General features: G+C 49.6%; 1 protein-coding gene across 3 annotated transcripts in view; it reads left to right on the top strand.

Annotated features, from left to right (window-relative positions):
* Positions 1 to 20,433, top strand: part of DUS2 (dihydrouridine synthase 2) — a 41,367-nt gene extending 20,934 nt beyond the window's left edge. For all 3 annotated transcript variants that reach the window (XM_010979250.3, XM_010979249.3, XM_064489038.1), the window contains 13 exons: positions 288 to 379; positions 1,211 to 1,254; positions 2,287 to 2,347; positions 5,523 to 5,570; positions 8,460 to 8,525; positions 8,707 to 8,777; positions 10,764 to 10,850; positions 12,215 to 12,383; positions 14,491 to 14,612; positions 15,905 to 16,054; positions 17,213 to 17,300; positions 18,418 to 18,491; positions 18,725 to 20,433. In XM_010979250.3, the coding sequence (XP_010977552.1) occupies positions 288 to 379; positions 1,211 to 1,254; positions 2,287 to 2,347; positions 5,523 to 5,570; positions 8,460 to 8,525; positions 8,707 to 8,777; positions 10,764 to 10,850; positions 12,215 to 12,383; positions 14,491 to 14,612; positions 15,905 to 16,054; positions 17,213 to 17,300; positions 18,418 to 18,491; positions 18,725 to 18,962 (1,310 nt within the window). In that variant the 3' untranslated portion in view covers positions 18,963 to 20,433. The remainder of the gene's footprint in view (positions 1 to 287; positions 380 to 1,210; positions 1,255 to 2,286; positions 2,348 to 5,522; positions 5,571 to 8,459; positions 8,526 to 8,706; positions 8,778 to 10,763; positions 10,851 to 12,214; positions 12,384 to 14,490; positions 14,613 to 15,904; positions 16,055 to 17,212; positions 17,301 to 18,417; positions 18,492 to 18,724) is intronic.
* The last annotated feature ends 291 nt before the right edge of the window (positions 20,434 to 20,724 follow it).

Genomic DNA, 20,724 nt, shown 5'->3' with positions numbered 1-20,724 from the left:
AATTGTAAACACCATACAGAGAAAGTGCATAAGACACAAGCATGCAGTTTAACAAATAACTAAAGCGAGCAGTCATGTAACTAACCATCTCTAGGTGAGAGAGTAGACCATCATCAGCACCTGAGAAGTCTCCCAGGTATGCACTGATTTCTTTCAAGAATAGTATATTTCCAGCATTCCATTTTTCCCTTCAGGGTGATACTTTTCCTGTGTCTTCTTCTAGGGATTAGGCTGGGTTGAACCTGCTTCTTCACCAGGTGGCGCCATGTGTTTGTGTTTTCTTGCAGAGGTGCTCAGCACAGTGGACTTTGTCGCTCCTGACGACCGAGTGGTCTTCCGCACCTGCGAAAGAGAACAGAGCAGGGTTGTCTTCCAGATGGTACGGGATCCCAGGGCTGAGTGCATTCCCCGCTCGTGCCCCATGCCGAGACAGTACTAAATGCCTGGGTTCCACTGCACAGTGGTCTTCAGTCTTGCTGAAGACCCTACTTTGACGGTTTTCAAAGATCTGCTCATGAGCGATTACACTGTTGAAGATGGTTTATGGAAATCGAGCTCTAGCAGTCTATTATATGCTTCCAGTCTCAAATTTAATTTCCTTCATCGCAGGGATTATCTGTTTGGCATGATTTATATATTTTTATTCCCTGGCATTGGCTATTCAGATCATGGTCTTTGTTTTGTATAGTCTGTATCTATTTCCCATAAAAAGAAATGAGGTTTCCTCAAGAGTAGTTAAGATTTGTATTAGAGTTGAGTAGTGATTCTGTAACTCTGTTCTCTCATTTTGGGCATTTCTTTGTCCCTTTTCAGAGATACCTCTTGAATGATGTTTAGGTTTTTAAAAAATTGATAACAATGAGTAGACATATGATAAAGCAAATATAGAAAAATGTTAATTGTAGAATCTAAGTGATGGGTATATGAATGTTCACGCTAAAACTTTTCCAATTTTTTTTATGTTTTAAAGTAATCGCACCATTGATAACACTTTCTCAGCCCTCCAGGTCTACTTTTGGTCTCCACCAGTGAGCTAGTCTGGTGGGCTAGCTGTTAAAGAGAAAGCCAGCTGGACTTCACTTGCTGGGGTGTGTGTGTGTGGGTGTGGGTGTGTGGGTGTGTGGGTGTGTGTGTGGCCGTGCCTGGGTGTCCTTTCTGTGCATGTGTACTTGTGTCAGGGCAGCAGTTGATGCAACCTCTTATGTTCCAGGGGACTTCAGATGCAGAGCGAGCCCTTGCTGTGGCCAGGCTTGTGTAAGTTCTTCTCTCTTTGGGACTGCCTTTGCCTCTCCCATGGGCTGTGTGGTCTTACTATTCCTGGTGACCTTGGAGGTGACATCTTCCTGCTTCCCAGTTCTGCTTCCCAGTCCACTGCCTTCTGTTTCCTGGTTAAGAGTGTCCGGTTTCCTTCTCTATTTGTGCCGTCCAAGGCCTGCCCTGGGCCTCATGTGTACCTATTGTGTCTGGACCCCAGAGAATCTCTGAATGAGGGCCTATTTTTTAGTGTTAATTCATTTTTGATACTTTGATACTTCGCTGCTTGCTGACTGTGGGACTTTAGGTAAGTTACTTAACCTCACAGAGAACTTAGTTTCCTCATCTATAGAATAAGACCAATAGTACTACCTCCCTCTGGCATTACAGGGAAAGGTAAACAAAATGATGCATGTAAGTGTCTTGCAGTGTGTGGCACACAGTGAGCGCTTACTAAGTGCTAGCTATTGTTATTAATTACAACCAGGGTGAGAAGGTACCCAGGCAGTAGTTGCTGCTGGTTACAGACTGTTAACTGTGTATGTACCAGAAGATGAGGGACTATGTCTGAGAATTGTTTTCCGGAAGCCACCTGTGCAGCCTAGCACACAAAGACTGCCCTGCAGCTTCCACCAGAACCAGTGCCCTGAAAAAGGGCTCTTATGCTCCTGTCACTTTTGTGTATTGACAAAGGGCTTTCACCACACAGTTAGAACTGGAACTCTGGGATCTTGTGCAGCGTGGCTGTCATTCTGTATTCGACTTACCCGATACAACTTGAAACTAGCAAAGTCCTCTACGCTAGCCCTTCCCTCATGTGCGAGTGTGTTATATTCTTCCTCTGGAGCTCTGCTCAGGGGAGCCAGTTGCACATTTTAGAGACAGGATTTTTCACCTTCTGTCACTGAGGGTTGGTGTGTTTCAGAGGGCTAGGGACACTGTAAAAGTTTCATGAGCTCAGACCCATGCCTTTGACTCTGTGCTACTCTCAAGTTGAGCATTTATTACCTTTTCTCCTTCATGTTTTTCCAGTGAAAATGATGTGGCTGGTATTGACGTCAACATGGGATGTCCAAAAGAGTATTCCACCAAGGTAAACTGATTTCTTTATACTCGTTACTAATACAGGGTGCAGATTAAGGGAGACTGACAGGACATGACAATGAAGTACAGTCCCTGACTCTGTTCTAGATCCTGTACTAATGGGCAAAGTGCTCCAAAGGATATTATTAAATCTACTGGCAAGAGTAGAATATAGATTATGGTAGATTAGCTAAAATTACTGTATCAACGTAAATATATAAAGTTGATAACTTCTGTGGTTATGTAAGACTATCCCTGTTCTTAGAAAATATACACTGAAATATTTAAAGGCCAAAGGCTATGATGTATGTAATTACCCTCAAATGGTTCAGGAAAAATTTTATATGTGCATACACATGTATACATACATACATAAATAAATACACACACAGAACACTTGTGCTCAAGTAATAAAACAAATGATGTAAATGTTAAAAGAAAGAATCATGTGAACAGGGCTTTGCCTTTTCTTGAATAAAACCAAGACATATGTTACAAAAAAATAGAGGATGTAATACGTGTATCCCCATTGTCATCACAAGAGATCAGACATGACTGCTATGGAAACGCAGAGAAAGGAGCAGAAAGGCAGCGCTTTAAACTAAGGATCCTGTGCGGAAATGTGGGCCTTGGTGAGGAGGTTTGGGACCCTGAAGGCGGAGGGAGGGACACAAGCAGGGACCTAGAGGCCAACATGAAGTAGAGGCAGAGAACCTTGATTTGACCAGAGGGTTGGGGAGTGGGAAACAAAGAGGAAGCTGAGGAACACAGGATTGAAAATCTGGATTGGGACCAGATTAGCTGAACTTTGACTTGAGATCTCCCTGACCTTTTTTGAACAGAGAAGGCATGTGATCAGAAATGTAGTTTCCTTCCCCAAGGGGAACCAGTGTTACTGGTTTCTTGTGTATCTTTCCAAATATATTCTATATATAGAAATATTTAGACATACTAATCTGGAAGTCATGTGTCTAGTGGATTTGAGTGGATTCGAGTGGGAAGAGGCCAGAGGTCAGGACACAAGTATGGGAGATGAAAGTCTTGGGTCCACAGGAAAGACCAGGGATGGAGAGAAGAGAAGCCAAACTAGAGCAGAATTTGACAGGACTTGGCTGGCAAATGATTGGACTGGAGAGGTGGGATGAGTGGTGGCGGTAGGTGGAGGAAAGACTGGCAGCCTGGAGGACTGTTGGTCGTCAATGCCACTGGGACAGCTAGAGGGAAAGGATGTTTGGATCGGAAAACAAGGACTGCTTGGGATTGGCTGAATGTGGGGTACCAGAGGGACTCCTGCGGGGCTGTCCCTGGGAACCTTACCACAGGGTGTGAGGTCAGGGTCAGGCGCCCAGAGGCAGCTGCTCTGCTCTCAGGAGTTACTTGTCCTGGGGACCTTTGCTTTAGGCCAGGAGACTGAAGGCTGCCTGAGGGAAAGGCCGTTTGGATGCTTGAAAACCAGAGGGCCTTCTGGACAGCTGCTTCAAGGAATTGTGGAGGTTTGAAATTGTCTGTAAGAAGTTGAGAATGTCAGGTTATCTTTTGCTACCTTCTAATTACTCTTGGATGCCCCTGAGTTGCATATGGAGCAGAGTTGAAATTGCTGGAATATTCTCCCTGAGATCGTGGAGTGAAAAAAGCAAGAAACAGAATTGTATATGGTGTACCACCATTTATATATGGGGGAGGGGGAATGAATATATATATAACATATATATATGTTTACTTCTCTACTCATAGAATATATTTGGAAAGACACAGAAGAAACTAGTGACACTGGTTTCCCCCAGGGAAGGAAACTAAGTTTTTATTTGGTTTTGCATAGGGACTAAATCCCCATTGCAGGGTGCTACTTAAAATAATTAATAACTGTCACAGCACTGGCACTGACCAGTCAGGACAGATACCTCCTAGTATGTCATACCAATGCATACCAGCTGAATATCGCTCTCTTCTCATAGTTCAAAAATTGAAGTCATATTAAAAAAATAAATCAAATCTCAGGGATGGAGAGTTCTTACTCTTTATCCTTTTGAACTTTTAAGATTTTTAATGTGTTGCCTATTCAAAAAAGCAAATAAATAAGTTAAATAGAAAGGAAGGAAGGAAATACCAATTGAGAAACCATTGTTGTGGAAGGGCCAGTGAGACTGGATTTTAGATCCTGTGATTCTACAAGGAAGGGCCGGATTGCATGTGTGAGGTGAAGGACATACAGAGCCAGGGTTGAGTGGCCAGGGCTTCCTTAAGTCCTCTAAGGTTTGTAGCTGAGGGTCCAGGGCTAGGAGCTCCTCTGATCTTCTCTTTCTCCTCTGAAATGCAGGCTCAGTCTTTGCTGGTTTAGTGTTCTCTCTGGTTCTAATCTGTCACCCTTAAACATGAAATTAAACTCTAATAACTGAACAAAAACCTTCTGAGCATATCCTGTGAGCATTCATTAGTATGCAGTCTGTATACTAACACCATATATTTATTGGATTTGTTTTTTTACATTTCCCACTCCTCTGATTATTTAAGTAATTCATACCATTGTACAAAACTTGGATAATGTAGAAAAGTACAAAAAAGAGCAGGAAAATCACCAGTAATCCCACCATCAAGGGACAACCACTGTTACTAACGTCAAGATTTAAGTGGTTCCATAGGCTGTTGGTTTCCATTAGCTGTGGCTTTTGTTAGAGTCTGACATTTGTCTGGGCGCTCAGAACTGGGTGGGCCATTGTCGTGGACAAGGGTTGCAGGTGATGTGCCTTTGAGTAGCTTTGCTGGAGGTGGTGGTGTCAAAGGAAGTGATGTTAAGGATCAGAAGAAGATGCATTTGATCTCATTTCAAAGGAAGAATGATCTATTGTTTTTTTAAGAACTTGACAGATGGTGGGGTTTAGTTTATTAAGACACTGAGACCCTGGGTAGGGAATGGGCAGTCCTGAAAATGTTTTTTTAGAACCTACTTCTAGATAGATCTGTGGGTCTTGCTAAGAGGATCGGACTGATGACATTTATAGTTCATCAAACTCTGATCCCTGAGATTGTGGGCACAGATGCAGCTGCTTTTCTGCATGCTTAGGAGAAGTGCTGATTTTAACTTGGTCCCTTGGAGGCAAGTACTGGGGTGCTGCCAGGTTGCCATACCACGGGGAGGAGCCACCCTTCTCCAGCTGTAAGAAGCCTCTCTGTGTGCTTTTCCTTAGGGTGGAATGGGAGCTGCTCTGCTGTCAGATCCTGACAAGATTGAGAAGGTAAGTCCTGCATGAGTGAAAGCAGAGGTCCTTAAACATGCCTGTGAACTTGAGTTCCGTGGAACACCTCTCCCTTGCCTTCCCCAGATTTAGGGGATCAGTCACTCCACCTGGGAGTCTGGACATTTTTTTAAAGGCTTCCCAATGATTTTGACATGCAGGCAGGTTCAGGAACCCCTGAGCTAGCCTACAGCAGCCTTGGAGTTCTTAGAAGCCCAAGGCTAGGGACGTGTCAACCGAGAGCCAGGGGACCTGAGGACTCATTTAAAACCACCTCTGTATTGCCTCTCTCCCTTCTGAGAAGATCATGAGAATGTAGGCCAGGCTGTCTGTGGGTTGTGGATGGGCTCAGTGGCTGTGTGTTTCAGGTGATGGGACTGGCCTTTCCTAGGGGGCTTGATGAGATAGAGTCCACCATCCGCCTTTGAGAGCAGCCAGGCTAGGGACATGTGAGGTAAGCTGAAGTTAGCTTCCTCTGATTCCCTTCTCTTGATGATTCTGGTGGCCAGCTTCATGAGGCCCTGGGGACAGGTTGATGTTTGCCACCCCATGTTGTGAGCTGCCAGGGCATGAGGGAGTGACATTTTCTGCCACACCATATACACCTTTTAGTTTCTTCTTATTCCACTGGCTTTTTCCTTATCACTTCTCTTAGCTCCTTTGATTTCCTTTTCATTCTCTATCCCCATTTTCCTGTCTGGGCTTTAAGCATCCTAGTGTCTCCCACAGGGTAGAGCAACTTGGGATAAGGCACCACCCATTAGAGCTGCCATTGCTGGGTCAGTAGCCCAACTCTGTATATTCCTCCACCCTCTACTGTCTCTGGGATCTAGGAAGACAGCGTGTTTGTAGGCTAAGTGCCTTCTCATTTTTTCCATGGGCAAAAAGGCACAGGTAATGTATTTCTAATGTGCCTATAATGTATCTTTACCATTTGTAGGGTAATTTCCTTTCTAAAGTAAATCCTGTTACCTGCTCAGATCTGGGCCTGTCTTGGGGCCTTTTCCCCCACAGACTTTCACACCACAGAGACATGAGGTGTGGCTTGGATCTGGGAGAGTTGGATCCAGGAGAGGTTCAGATAGAGTGTGACCAGAAGACAAACTCCAGTTGGCCTTACCCCTCCCATGTGACTCTTGAAAGTAGCTAGGACTTTTGGTTACTAATTTCCTTCTTGGTCCTGAACATGCACATGAAATGAACAGAAATACTGAAAAAGATGCTTAGAGCTGCTTGGATAAAATACACCAAAAGGAAATTCTGCAGAACAGAGAATTGGATCAAACCAGCTGATATTTCTGAAATTACCAAACATCAGAGAATTCTAAGTCAGCACTTACAAAGGAACCTTCCAGAGATGGTACTGTCAGCCTGAGGGAAAGGATTAGTGTCTCTGTCAGAGAATTTTTTATTGTGTATCTTGATGGATAACAATACCCACCCTCCCCTCTTAAAGGGTAGGTGCCCCTTTAAGGCCTGCCAAAGTGATCCTAGGACTTCAGGCCCAGTCAGCCTCCTGCAGCAGCACCTGGGGACAGTTCCTTCCTGCCACTCTCTGGCAGTTGTGCCTGGGCCAGCAGGCCATGTCTTGCCTATGATCTGTCTAGCTGCCTATCAACCCAGCCTCTTGGTCTGATGTCTCCTGGAGAGGCCTGCCCTAGCCTGTCCCTGAGAGAAAGGCCTCTTTCACTGGTTCTTATAATCCGGCTCTCTGCTGCCCCCACCTGTCTAGAACCAAAACTGGCAGCCACTGCCTGGATGTCCCCTTGCTCTGCTGGATAGGGATCCAGTTTTTGGAAGAGGGCTCTTGGGATCACCTTCCCCTTGGCTTGCCTGGCCCGAATTTTTTGGTGAGGGAAGAAGATAGCAAGGCCACAGACTTAAAATGTCATCTACACTTTCTTGATCTCTGACTCTCATATGGTCTGGTTTGCTACTGACCTGACACTTTTCTGTATGACTTTCTTGATTTTTCTTTGGAGTCCTTTGCAATTACTATGCAAAATAAACACTTTTTAATATGTTGACTATGTTGTCTTTTCTCTTACCAGTTTCATTCCTGTATATCCAACTCCCCTAAAGAAAGGGGTACTTGAGGACAGGGTCCGGGTTCTGTTAAAGCTTTCCTGCTCCCTCCCTTGCCAGATCACGAAACAGCACTCAGGGAACATTGCTTTCAGACAGGAATGGAGCCGTGAGCTGTGTGTTCTCAACCAGCGTTAGGCCTTAGAACCATTTTGAGGAGAGAGTGTGCTGGGCAGAGCCTTTGGGAAACACATATTCTTAAACCCTGCCCCTAGAGACTCATTCAGGAAATATGAGGTAGAATCTAAGATTCTGTATTTCTTAAGCTCTCCAGGTGATTCTGATGTTTGCCCTGGCAAAGAATCACTGTGTTCTAAAGAGGCACGCATGCAGATCCACTTATGCGTGTATTCACTCATTCATTCACTCATTCATTCATTCACCAAATATTTGTATGCCACTGCATCCTAGGCAAGGGGCTACTGGTGCTGGGGGTTCAGCATAGAAAAAGGAGGGTGGGTATAGCTCAAATGGTAGAGTACATGCTTAGCATGCACGAAGTCCTGGGTTTGGATCCCAGTACCTCCATTTAAAAACAAAACAAAACAATAAAACTAATAATAAATGAACAAATAGACCTAATGACCTCCTCCCCCCAAACAAACAAAACAAAACAAAATAAAAAAGATGAATCCTTTCCCTCATGGAGCTTATGTAACAGACACATTCACATGGACACATACATGGAGATAGGCGTGTCCATGCCAGTGGGCCGCACAGGTCTGGAGCAGAATTAATTAGTACAAGCAGTTGCAGTTGTTTGTTCCAGAAGAGGCAGATGCTCTTGTGTTCTCCTCTCTGCAGATCCTCAGCACTCTTGTAAAAGGGACATGTAGACCTGTGACCTGCAAGATTCGCATCCTGCCATCGGTAAGGATGTTGTGTTACATCTGAAGGCCCATTTTCTCTGGAGATGTAATACGGAGGTGTGAATGACTCTTGAGAGGCCGGAGAAGGTTTGGAGAAGAGGGTAGGGCTGAACCCACTTGAGGAGCTGGAAGCTACTCCCTCTGTGGCTTCAGTAACCACCCTGTGTGGTCCCCTCCCTCAGCTGGAAGATACCCTGAACCTTGTGAAGCGGATAGAGAGGACTGGCATCGCTGCCATTGCTGTTCATGGGAGGTGAGTAGTTGCCTTTCTAGTGACTGACTTGCAGGGAGGTCCTCAGCCATCTTAATGTTTTTTTATAAGACCCCAGGTGACTACCAACTTCTGTGTATGCAGCCTAGGTCTGCCTAGCTCTTTGACATCTTGTAAGTTCTCAGGAAGGTCATACCCTTTATGTGGTTGCATTTTCCTTTGTTTCATTCTTTGAGCATGTACTGTGGTAGGCACTGCACTGAACTTTGGTGATATAAAGAGACCAAGAAGGAGGAGAAACACTTCTCCCTCAGGATGAGTGATTTGCTCAAAATTTTATGCAGTCAGGAAGTGGTGGAATTGTAGCTGAGTGTCATTTTCTTTCCACTACATTCAGCAATAGCTTCTCCCTCGAATGACCCCAGGCAGATTGCTGTTCTTTTAAAGACATTACCTATTTTATCTGCCCTTGTTGGACTGCCAGCTGTCACAATGACTAAACAGTCCTTGTATCTGTAGCTAATGACCTCTTTACTAGGAGCTGAGGTGTTGCTGAAGGCTACCCTTGGTTTCCCAGCCAAACATGCTCCCTGTGTCCAGGATGTACTTTTGTACATAATCCCAGGTCAGCCGACTTTGGCCAGAGTGACTTCTCTTCTTAGTGATGTTCCTTTTGAGTTCAGGCGTCTTGTTGGAACAGCCCATTTTTTGCTGGTTGTGTCTATTACAGCATTTTCAGAGAAGGGAACCCAGAACTCCAACATATAAAACAGAAAATCAGAGCTGTGTGTGTTGCAAGTCAAATGCTCTACCACTGAGATCAGAGCTGTGTGTGTTTAAGCCAGTAGAAGGAGGTGAAAGGCCACGCATGTGTACACACATGCCCCTTCCTGAGACAGCAGGCTCTGGGCTCAGACTGCCTAGTTTCAAATCCCAGCTCTGCTGTTTGTTGGTTGTGTATCCTTGGACAACTCATTTGACCTCTTTGAGCATCATAGACCTCATTTTAAGTCCTCAAATTAAGATAATTTCTGCTTTATTGGGTTGTCATGAGGCTCTTAATGAGGTTATAAGTATACAGTCTTGGCGTGGTGCCTAGCATATAGTGTTCTCTAAATAAATAAAGCTATTCTTTTCCCCCACTAGTTGGAAACACTAGGAAGAAAGATTTGGGTGAGTTTAAGGAGGGACTTTCTGGCCATCAAAGCTGTTGAGGATGGGCTAGCACTGGGCTGCTGGGTGTGTGGGGAGGTGGAGATGGAGGCTGGGGGTTGACCAGACTTTCTAAGGCCTTGTGGCCCCTGACCCTTTTATTGAGGAGTTTAGCAGAGGGGACACACTCAGGCAGGACCTGGGTAAGGGCTGTCTGGGCGACCACCTCTCTTGCTTGTTCCTGAGCACACCTCAGGTCAGGGCTTACCTCAGCATCCCTGAGACTCACTCACTCATACACAAGAACTCTTGCAGTTGACCGTGGAAGCAGGAGCCCCAGCTTGTGGTCCTGCCTCCCCTGTGGTTCTTCATGACAGCCATGGTCTGTGGCCTGCCCTGGTTGCTGGGCCTACCCTGTGCCAGGTGCTTCTCCCCAGGATCAGCTGCCCAACTTGGCCTCAGCACAGGCAGCTGTGTGGGAGTGGCCAGTCTGAGCTGCGGCAGCTGTTCCTAGTCCCTAGGGGAGGGCAAGACTCGGACAGTAGAGGCAGCATTCTTAAGGCACTGTCTCTCATCTCTGGCAGAGGCGAGGGGAAGCCAGGGAATAGCAGTATGACCACCCACATCAGCCCCCTGCAGCCATGCCCCACCTGCAGGCCTCCGAGGGCTGGACTTGCCTTCTCAGCATGAGCTTGTGTACTCTCAAAGGTCAGGGAGAGCCATCCCCTATAGCCCAGACCCCCATCCTTGCTGCTACATGGCCTTCCTGAGGTTTAGTAGGGAGGACAGTAGGGTTTGGCTAATGTGGCCCTGTGCTAACTGTGACATGCCCTTTCACACTGAGCCCTCAGCCTTCTTTTTTCTGTCATCTCCAAGGAAGCGGGAGGAGCGACCTCAGCACCCTGTCAGCTGTGAAGTCATCAAAGCCATCGCTGAAACCCTCTCCATTCCTGTCATAGCCAAGTAAGCCTTCCTTCCTCCTCATTTATTTTTTTATGTCTCATCTCACCCAGAAGGGATTTGAGGTGGCATATAGAAAATGGAATGAGATAGCATCAAAAAATGACCCTAAAGGAAAAGAAAAAAAAGGGTGTGACAAAAAATGAAATTGGGAATGAGGCTGTGGAGTGCTTGTCATGTCTCTTGGCCTCTGGTGAGTGGCCACTGTAGGTATGTGGTAGGCAGTGGACCAGGGTGTTTTGGTGGACTGGTTGAGGTGGGAGTGTTCAGGGAGAGCAGGAAAGTGACTGCTGAAACAGGCCCAGGAGAAGGCGATCACACCAGAGTCAGGTGGGCAGAGTGTGGGGTGAGGAGTCCCAAGCCAGAGCACATAGAGCCATGGCTCAGGGAACATGAGGCAGATCATAGTCCAAAGCCTGGATGAGCATTCTAGGCAGCGGCAGGACCAGGAACCTAGACTGGCAGGTGTGAGGTACCAATGACCAGCCTAAAGGCTTAGCAGTAAGACAGCAGTGTCCTGTTGCCACTGGGGAGCTGGCCTGTGTAGGCCAGTTGGGAATTCAGCTCAGCCTTGTATCTGCCTGATGGCAGGATGGGAACAAAGAAGTTCAAAAACCCTGAAGCCCCAACAAAATGCATGCCTGGCTGGAGGAAGAGAGAGAGCTAAGGGTGGGGTGGTAGCCAGGCCTGGCCTTCCCCAGGCCAGGGAGTTTTAGGCGTGGCTTAGAGAGAGGACAGGGCTACTCAAGACCCTGGGCCCTGTTGCTACTGCTGCCACTTGAAGGGGGTGCCCCTCTACTCCCATCCCCACATGCAATGCTGTCTCAGGATGGAGGCTGCTTCCCGGCTGCTAATGGAACAAAGACGGAGCAGTTTCCAAGGGGGCCCTTGGGGCCACAGGGTGGCAGGAAGGGAAATTGCAACTAAACCGCGCCTCCTTCCTTCCTCTCATAACCACCACTGCGTCTGTTCCCTACCCAGGGTTTTGATCTAGCAGTTAGTGGGCACATAGGTGCCCAAGCCTGAGGATTTTCCTGTGATCCCAGTATGCATGACCCCTGTCCCTCAGATGTGGGCTGACTTTAGCCACTGTTCAGGATGAGGGGGAAGGAACGTAAAATTTCCGGAGTACCTGTTAAGTGCCAGGCATGGTTTGGGCTGCTTGACTGTATTATCTCACTTGGTGCTTCTGACCCCATAGCGGGGTATGTGTTGTAATCTCCAGTCTCTCGAAACTCTCATAGCTGAAGGACTTGGCCAAAGTCACTTAATGAGCAGCAGATCTGGGAGTTGCTTTCTTAAAATGCTAGTATGAGGATGGGGATACCAGGATGGGGATACCTCTCACCCCCTCTGTTGCTTTTCAGTGGAGGATCTCACGACCACATCCAAGGGTTTTTGGATATAGAAGACTTTAGACAAGCCACGGCAGCCTCTTCAGTGATGGTGGCCCGAGCAGCCATGTGGAACCCATCCATTTTTCTCAAGGAGGGTCCACAGCCCTTGGAGGAGGTCATGCAGAAGTACATCAGATACGTACGTCTACGCAGTTTTTCAAAACAAAACATTTTCTCTGTCCATCACATTCCTGCAGAAAGTGCTTTGGGTGAGCCCCCAGCCCTCAGTAGCCTGTGTCTGTTTCCTTTTCTTTGTAGTTCTTGTAGTGTAGCATGGGTTCTCCCTGGCTGCAGTGTGAACAGAGAGGGTGCTGGGGAGTCGTGCCCCTACCACCACCCTCTTCTAAAGCTTCCAAGATGTGGGGGCTCATAGCAAGGACTTCTGGATCCAGGATGCTATTGGGACCCCAAGCACATGATATTTTTCTTTTTCTCTCTCACACTTCTACCCCCTACACATACACACCCGTTCACAATGACAGTGGCGTCTGTGTCCCTGAAGACACTTGTGCCAATAGGTTGGCACTGGAGCAGCCACAGCCAGGAGGAGCCATTGTAGCTGTTGTTGAGGACAAATTCTCTCCGTAAAGACATGTCACCTGATCATCAGTCACAATCCCTTCTAAAACTCTTCTCTTGCTAATTCTTAGAATACTTTAACTATGATCTTAGGAAGTAGCCTAACTTTAACCCTCTTTTCAGGCAATAGCTTTCTCTTCTCACTGGGAGCTTGATGATGGTGCCAGAGGCATTTCCCTGTAAGGTAGTTTTTTTTGACACCTGTTCTATCCCCTTGGCACAACCCTGGAACTCTGTGATCAGCTGTGCATATCTATAGGCAGAGACAGTGAGTGGTCCTCAAATTCATCAGTGAGTTGGGCCTGAGAAGAGAGCTCAGCCCTCACCCAGAGCAGACTTCCACCCTCCTCTTCAGTCCTGGAGCTCTCACCCACCTGAGGAGTCAGAAGCTTCTTAGATCCTCAGACTGCCTGTGCCCCCTTCAAGCCATGACCATGCCTGGGCAGTTGTGGCTGCCATGACATGTGGGTGTCTCCAAGGCTGTGCAAGCTGGGGATGGTCGGAGGCCCTGAGGCCTATGTCCAGAGCTGCGCAGCCTCTGTTCCAGAGCCTCCTCTGCTTGATGCTGCAGCCCTCATCCTCTTGGCTTAGGGTGTCCTGTTGGGCAGGTTGGTGACCACTGGGTTCTCCAATGATCTGGGTCAGCCAGAGGCACAGGGGGCTTGCCTCAGCCTAGATCAGCCGGCTGGCAAGTCTGTGGCAAAGAAGGCATGTTCAGTAGTGCCGAGCTTGCTCACTGGGTGAAAGGTGATGTTATTATTCCTGCTCAAGCCCTCCCTTGGCAGCTGAAGAGGGTGTGTTGGGCCAGAGAAAGGGAGTGGCTTTCAAGCATAAGCAGGGCTGCTTTTGGTCCAGCCAGGTGCCTTCTGTCCCAAACAAGCCAAATCAAGGCCTTGCCGCTGGCCGGGGCTTACTCAGGTGTCCTTGCTTTTCCTGAGTGTGCTGTGGCACCTCCAAAACACTGAAGACATAGGCCTAGATGGAGCATTAGAAGAGCGTAGGGGGTGAGGGGGGCGGGGGTTCTGGAGGGCTGGGGCACCCTTCACCCAGTGCTCTCCTGCCTGCCTCAGCCAGGTGGGCTTCAGTGGGTATCCCTGGGCAGTCGTCCTGCCGCCCTGAGTCTGCATTTCCCAATCTGAGTAGTGGTAACATCTGCACCTCACACTTGTCTAGCTCAGTGAAATGACAGGTAACACATGCGAACATGCTTGGTGATGGTGCTTTGCTTTTCCCATGAAGGGGGAAATTAGAGACAGGCTATTTAAGATAAGGAATAGAAGAGTCACACCCCTGTCCCGGGGCTGGTCCTGTCACAGCAGAATTTGGCTATTCCCCCTCCCCGCCTTGGAAGATGCTTGGCCGCAGGTCCTCTGTGGTAGCCAATGGTGGCTGAAGTAGGAGGAACTTCCTACACATCTGGACCTTAGTCAGACTGTCCAGCAGGGTGTGCTCCTGACCGTGGGCCTCGGTGTGACCCTCAAGCATTGTACCACTAACTGGAAGAGTAGACGGCCAGGATGGAGATAGCTCTTTTATGGGGTCACACTGCCTCGGTCTCAGGGACACCTCTAATGCCCCCTCAGGGCCCTTTCCCTGCTATCAGAGCATAGCCCTGGCCTCAAAGCCTGCCCAGGCAGCAAGGGGGCTCATGACAGTTCTTCTCTCAGGCTGTGCAGTATGACAACCACTATACCAACACCAAGTACTGCTTGTGCCAGATGCTGCGAGAACAGCTGGAATCGCCCCAGGGAAGGTTGCTCCATGCTGCCCAGTCTTCCCGGGAAATCTGGTGAGAGGGGCAATGGGCTGCTTATCTGTCCTTGCAGACATTATCCAGACTTGACCCTAAGCCCTAAGCTGACTCTACCAAGGGACCCGGGGCACAGCTCCTAGAGGTGGATGTGCTGGAGTGGGGAGGTGGAATGGCTTTGCCTCACAGAAGGAGGTTGGACTTAACAAAGCTTTAGAACTTTCTAGCTCTGGACTGATCTCGGGGGCAGAATTTTGGGAACTAGAGCACTAGCAGGATGGAGGAATGTGAGGGCTGAGCTTGGGAATTCCTGGGGAAGAAGGGGCTTTCCTAGTAACAGATATGTCACATGCCAGGCCACCAAGATCCAAACGTTAGGAGAGTTGGGTTTGTAGAATGGAGCCCCCGGCCTGAGCCTGCACCCACACCCCATCATTCTGCAGTCTGAGAAGCCACCCCTTGGTCCTCTAGATCTGGTAGAGTTCCAGCTCAGTGGTTGACATCTGGGGCCCCTTACAACCTGGCCTCATGCCTGTTCTCACAGCTCCCCGTTGACCTGTGCTTGTGCTGGGTCTCCTGCCTGAACGCTGTCTCCCCCCAAAGTTGGCTGTCTATGTCCTCTCTCCTCCAGAGAAGCCTTTCTGAACCATGCTCGCCCTCAGGCATCCATCTTCATGAATATCCTCCAGCCCTCAAGATGCTTCCTAGAAGGGAAGAGCCTTGCCAGAACCTTCCTCCCCACCTTGGGCCTGTGGCGTTCATTCTGTCCCTACCCTACATAGCTTAACCAGCTTGACTCAGGTATCTTGTGAGCTCAAGAGGGTGACTCTCAAGAGTAGCTCTCTGTAGCTCTGGGTGTTACCTCAGTTTAGGCTTGGCCTGTTTGTGGCCAGGACAGGAAGTGGGGAACCAGTCAGTGGTCAGGCCTCTGTGTCTTCCTCCCATGGGTGCGCATGAGGGTGAGGCTATGTATACCCCTGTGCTTGGTCAGTGTAGGTCAACTTACTCACCACTGGCTGGAGACTCCTGCCTGTGGGTTCTTCCCCAGAAGAGAGGCTTGGCTTAGGTGGTGCAGGTGACCTTCAGAATCTTTTCCACCCAGCCCAGCCACCCATCTAGTGCTCACCTTCAGGAGCCCACATTCACTCTCCATCTGTCAGTTCAAGCTGATCCCAGGGATGAGTAGGAAGCACCTTCTGATGGCTAGGCCCTGGTGGTGGTCTGGTGTGTGTGTGGGGCATTTCTCAGTGGTGGGGCCCTGGGCTATTCAATAGTTTCCTGAATGCTGGCTCCACTAAGAGGCTTGCCCTCCTCTGCCTGTCCCTTCATAGTGAGGCCTTTGGCCTTGGTGCCTTCTACGAAGAGACCACACGAGAGCTGGACACTCGACGGGCCAAACTCTTGGCCAGGAGCCCAGAGGAGGCAGAGGAGCCAGCTGAAGACACCTCTGGTGTCATTAAGATGGCGGTCAAGTTTGACAGGTAGGTCTCCAGCTTGGCCTTGGCTTGGTCCAGGGGCAGTGCCCTCCTGTCTGATTGGGCCAGCAAGCTGGCTGCTGTACATGGTTAATGCTAAGCTTGAGGACCACAGGTCTCCTTGGTTTGGACACTTGTTCTTAATTTTTGGCAATCCAAAGAATGCACTGTAGAGAAGATAGTCCCTGAAAGCCCAGGCAGTGCTGTCAGGGGTGTGCATGTTGTTCCAAGGGTGACTGGACACCTTTTTACTGACCCATCCCCTTCCACAACTCAGGCTGGGGGGACTTCTTCCATTCCTGAAAATCTGTGCTTTTTCCCCTCCTTTCCCCAGTTTCCTGAGGAACTAGATGCCTATAAGGAGCTCCCCAACAGCAACAGGACCCTAAACCTCACGGGTCTAGCTGAGAAACCTACCCTCACTGCCCCTCTCTAGCCCTGTGGTGCCCTTTCTAGGCAGAAGTAGCCTCAGGCCACTTATTGCCTCAGACTGTGACTTAGCTTTGAATGAGGCCCTCATCCTTGTCCTCTGCAATCTAGGATCTGAGCCTTTCTTGGTCCCCAGGCTCAGACCGGTAGTCAGTTTTGTCTGGCAAGGACTTGGGAGGAGGGAGGTGGATACAGCTGGGTTGGGAAGTCATATCCAGGGAGAGCTCCTGGTAGGAAGCTGGAACATGGCACTTACCACCCTGTCACTGACTGACTGCCACCAGAGTCCACTGTGTCCAGGGAAGCAGCTGATCATCCTGACACTCAGCAGACAGAGTCAGGATGGGTGCTGAGCTAGATCCTGAGACCATTGTGTGGCCACCTATGTTCTCCACCCCAACCCACTCCCTCCTCATCTTGTCTTGAGAGGCAAACTGGACCTTTCTTCTTGGCTGTTGAAGGCTGTTTTCCAGGCTGGAGCTCAGAGTTCTTAGAGTTCAGTTCCAATCCCAATTCCCCAAGCAGCTGGAGCCCATCTTCCCTTTAGATAGAACCCATGCTCCAAGCCACTGGTGGGGCAGAAATGGGATCTCGGGGGAATAGGTACAGGATACTTAAGGCAGCAGTGTGATGTCTCAGTTCCTGCAGCTCCTACCAGGAACTGAGTAGAGCCCCTGCTGAGGAATGGAATGGTGTTAGTAGGTGGGCCCTGACTCCTTCCCCTCCTTTCCCCAGGAGAGCATACTCACCACAGATCACCCCCAAGATGTGCCTGCTGGAATGGTGCCGGAGGGAGAAGTTGGCACAGCCTGTGTATGAAACGGTGAGTCCCTAGCTGTGGCCTGCCTTTCATCCAGCCCATGACACTCCCACAGCTGGTGCCATCGCCCCCAGCACACCCACAGCTCGTACCTGAACTCCAAACTGCTTGGCTGGAGCCTGGCTCTGCCCTCTGTGGGCCAGTAACAGTTGCTGGTGACTGGGCCAGTTGCTGTTAGCTCCTTCCCTTTGACAATGGGTCTGTTGTCTAGTTCAGGCCACTTTCATAAAACTAAACCAGAGACCAAACAAAAGGGCTGCTTGGGCCAGTCCCTTCCAGTGGCATTGCTTAGGCAAGGGAGACTTCTCTAGGAAAGGCCAATTAGCTTAGGAAGGATGCTCAAACCTAAGTCAGATTGACATACTTTTGGACCACCCAATTCTGTGCCCCATATCTGGGCCCCTCAGTGGAAACTTTGAGGCCGTATTGCTTCACTTCCTTGGGTCCTTATGATCATGCCTGTTTAGGTTGCTCTGTCTCTTCTGGATTGGCCTTCTGACCTCCAAGCTTGTACCTTCTGGGCCTGTGTTCCCCTTTGCCAGAGTGACTTTTCCAAAACAAAATCTGACCTCTGTCTCCCTTGTTCAAGTCCTCATCAGCTCCCGAGAGCCTTTGGGATCAAGCCCTACTACCTCAGCACAGAGCATGAGACCCCCATGTGTCTTTCAACTTCAGGTCTCATCTGCTCAGCTCTCTGTCCGCCACATCACCTGGTCGTCTTGCCAGGTGTACCTTCTTTGCTCCAGTCCTTGTCCCCTCTCACCCCTTTGCCATGTGGTGAACTCATCTGGGGGAACTTGGCCCATCCAAATGTCAATAGGAGGAAACTCCACAGTCACACGCAGCTAAGGCCTCTAATGGCCCTTTGCTTAGGTCCATGACAGAACTCCTGACACACTGGGATGTCACTGTCTGTTTGTGTATCTGGCTTTCTTCCCTGGAATATGCACCAGGCACTTCTGCTGGGGAGGAACATGTGATACAGGTAGCCTTCATGTGACTTAGGTGGGAAGTACTTCGTTTCATTTGCCTTTGTCATGACCCCGGCAGATAAGCCTCTAGGGCTCATTCCCCCTGCCCTCATGTGGCCATCCCTATGCCTTTGCTCTCTCTGCACCAGGTTCAACGTCCCCTGGATCGCCTCTTCTGTTCTGTTGTCACTGTTGCTGAACAAAAGTACCAGTCCACCTTGTGGTGAGTTTCCCCATCAGTGGGCATGAGGCTTGGGGTGGGGGGCCTGATCCCAGCATGGCCTGGGAGGGTTGGGGGGATGGTATATCTGAGCAGTGGCATCCCTGGGTGACACCCCTTCCTCAGTTTTGTCAGAATCTTTGCCAAGGGTATGTAGAGTCAGGTCTCTCAGCCTCTAGGCCTGTAACCAGTCTGCCTGCCTCCCTGCCTTATTGCTCCATGCCTCGTCTGCCCAGGGACAAGTCCAAGAAACTGGCGGAGCAGGCTGCAGCCATCGTCTGTCTGCGGAGCCAGGGCCTCCATGAGGGTCGGCTGGGTGAGGAGAGCCCCTCCTTGCACAAGCGCAAGCGGGAGGCCCTTGACCAAGACCCTGGGGACCTCAGAGCTCAGGAGCCATCCAGGCCTGGGGAGCTGTGCAAGAAGCCCTTTGTAGCCTTGGCAAGTGGTAAAGAGAGCCCACTGGAAGGCTGGTGACCACTGTCCCTATCCTGGTCACTCCCTCCCTGGGCCTGGCCCTAAGATGGCTGTGGGTGCAAAGCATCAGTCAGATGCCATTGGACAATTTGCTGCCCCTGCTTGGCAGGAATTAAGAGGTTCTGGCATGGGCCATCAGCCTAGAGCATGGGCCAAGGGGTGCCCAGAGTGCCCATCTCCCTTGGTGGGTCTGAATAGCATGGCCAAGTTCCCAGCAACCTCAATATTTTCTTTGAAAACAGAAGCTTTTCAGGTAGCACCTCCCCAACCTGACATTGGTCCAGTGCAATAAAGACACCTCCACCCTTACCCACGGCTGGCTGCTTCAGCCTTGGCATCTTCACACATGGACTGATGTCCTGGCATAATTATTCTACTCCCACCCTCTGTGCAGAGCTGGGGCTTCCTAAAGCATTTCTTCTACCCATCTTTGTGAGTCTAGATGGAGGTGGGAGATGGGTATCACCTTTAATGCTCACTGGATTTGAGTTGAGCCAGGAGAGCCCAAGAAGCCTGTTCTACTGATGGTAAACCCAAGGCACTGGCCCTCAAATGGCTTTCCTGATGAGAAGTGACATGGAATTTGAGGGACCAGCAAGGGACCAGCTCAGGCAAGTAGTGGGTACTGGGTCCAGCTGGCTGGAGCTCAGACCTATGAGGTACCTGCTCTGAGCAGAGGATACTGGAGACTGCTGATGACAGCAATTTGGGGCTCTTGTAATTACCCGCCCACGCCCCTTTCCCCCCACCTTCTGCCCCCACCATCCCGTTTGCGCCGGAAGGAAGTGGCAGATTCTCTTTAATTTCCTCCTGGCAGTGAGAAGCAAACAAACTACCACATCTTGTGGGGCCTCCCCCGCTTACTGGGAGGGGCGTTCTGACCAAAGGTCCCTGCCCAGCACCGCCCCTGCTTCCTCAGCTGTAAACAGGCTGCTTCTCCTCCCCTTTTCAAAGCTCTGCGGGGAGGGGGGATTCCCCTCTGGGCCAAGGCCATGTTCCTCCTATCTCCTCAGGGTCAAGCCCCGGTGCCACAGCACCCCTGGCCCTGTTGACCTGAGTCAAGGGTTGGGTGGGTGAGGCCCCTGAGCTCAGTCCCGGAGCTGCCCCTCCGTACACCCACACTTGCTCTTCTGAATGCAGGTATAGTACCAGTGGCTTCTTGGAACTCATCACTGTCTGACCTTAGGCAAGTCACTTCTAGTCCTTGCTGGGCCCAAGGGTTCTTCTCTGATAGTGGGATCAGCTGTTCTCTCCCTGCTTGAGGGTGTCTGGAGGATAAACAGGCTAGTCCTGTGATAAGGCACTATGCAGCGCATGGGGTCACTCCATACCAAAGCTGTCCTAACTAATTTCCCAGACCACTGTTCCCAGAGAAGGGGCCCCATCCAGGAGAGAGACTGAGACGTGGTCCAGTCTCAGCCATTAAGCTTTTATTTCTGATTTCTCTTGCAAAAAACTGTTTTAATCAAAATGTCCACGTTGTCTTTCCTCATACACCAAGTGAAACAGGACAGCCAGAGAGGCCCCAGTGGATCCCTCCGGCATCCTGAGTTAGTCAGAGCTGGTCGGAAGACCCTGTCTCTGTGGGCCAGGTACCAACTGTTAAGATCCACTTCCCCAGTGGGGTTGGACTCTGTCCTCAGACCTCTTCTTCCACCAATGTGATTTCTCTGGGGAAGCCCCTTCTCTGGAGGGGTTAGGTTCATTTGTGGACAATGGGGAAGGAGAGGCAGGGGTAGTGATAAGCTGCTAAGATAGAGGC

This window comes from Camelus dromedarius, chromosome 9 (assembly GCF_036321535.1).
Source record: "Camelus dromedarius isolate mCamDro1 chromosome 9, mCamDro1.pat, whole genome shotgun sequence".
In the NCBI taxonomy this organism is placed as follows: domain Eukaryota; kingdom Metazoa; phylum Chordata; class Mammalia; order Artiodactyla; family Camelidae; genus Camelus; species Camelus dromedarius.
The sequence above is the reverse complement of the archived record's forward strand: the minus strand, read 5'-3'. Positions and strand labels throughout refer to the sequence as shown.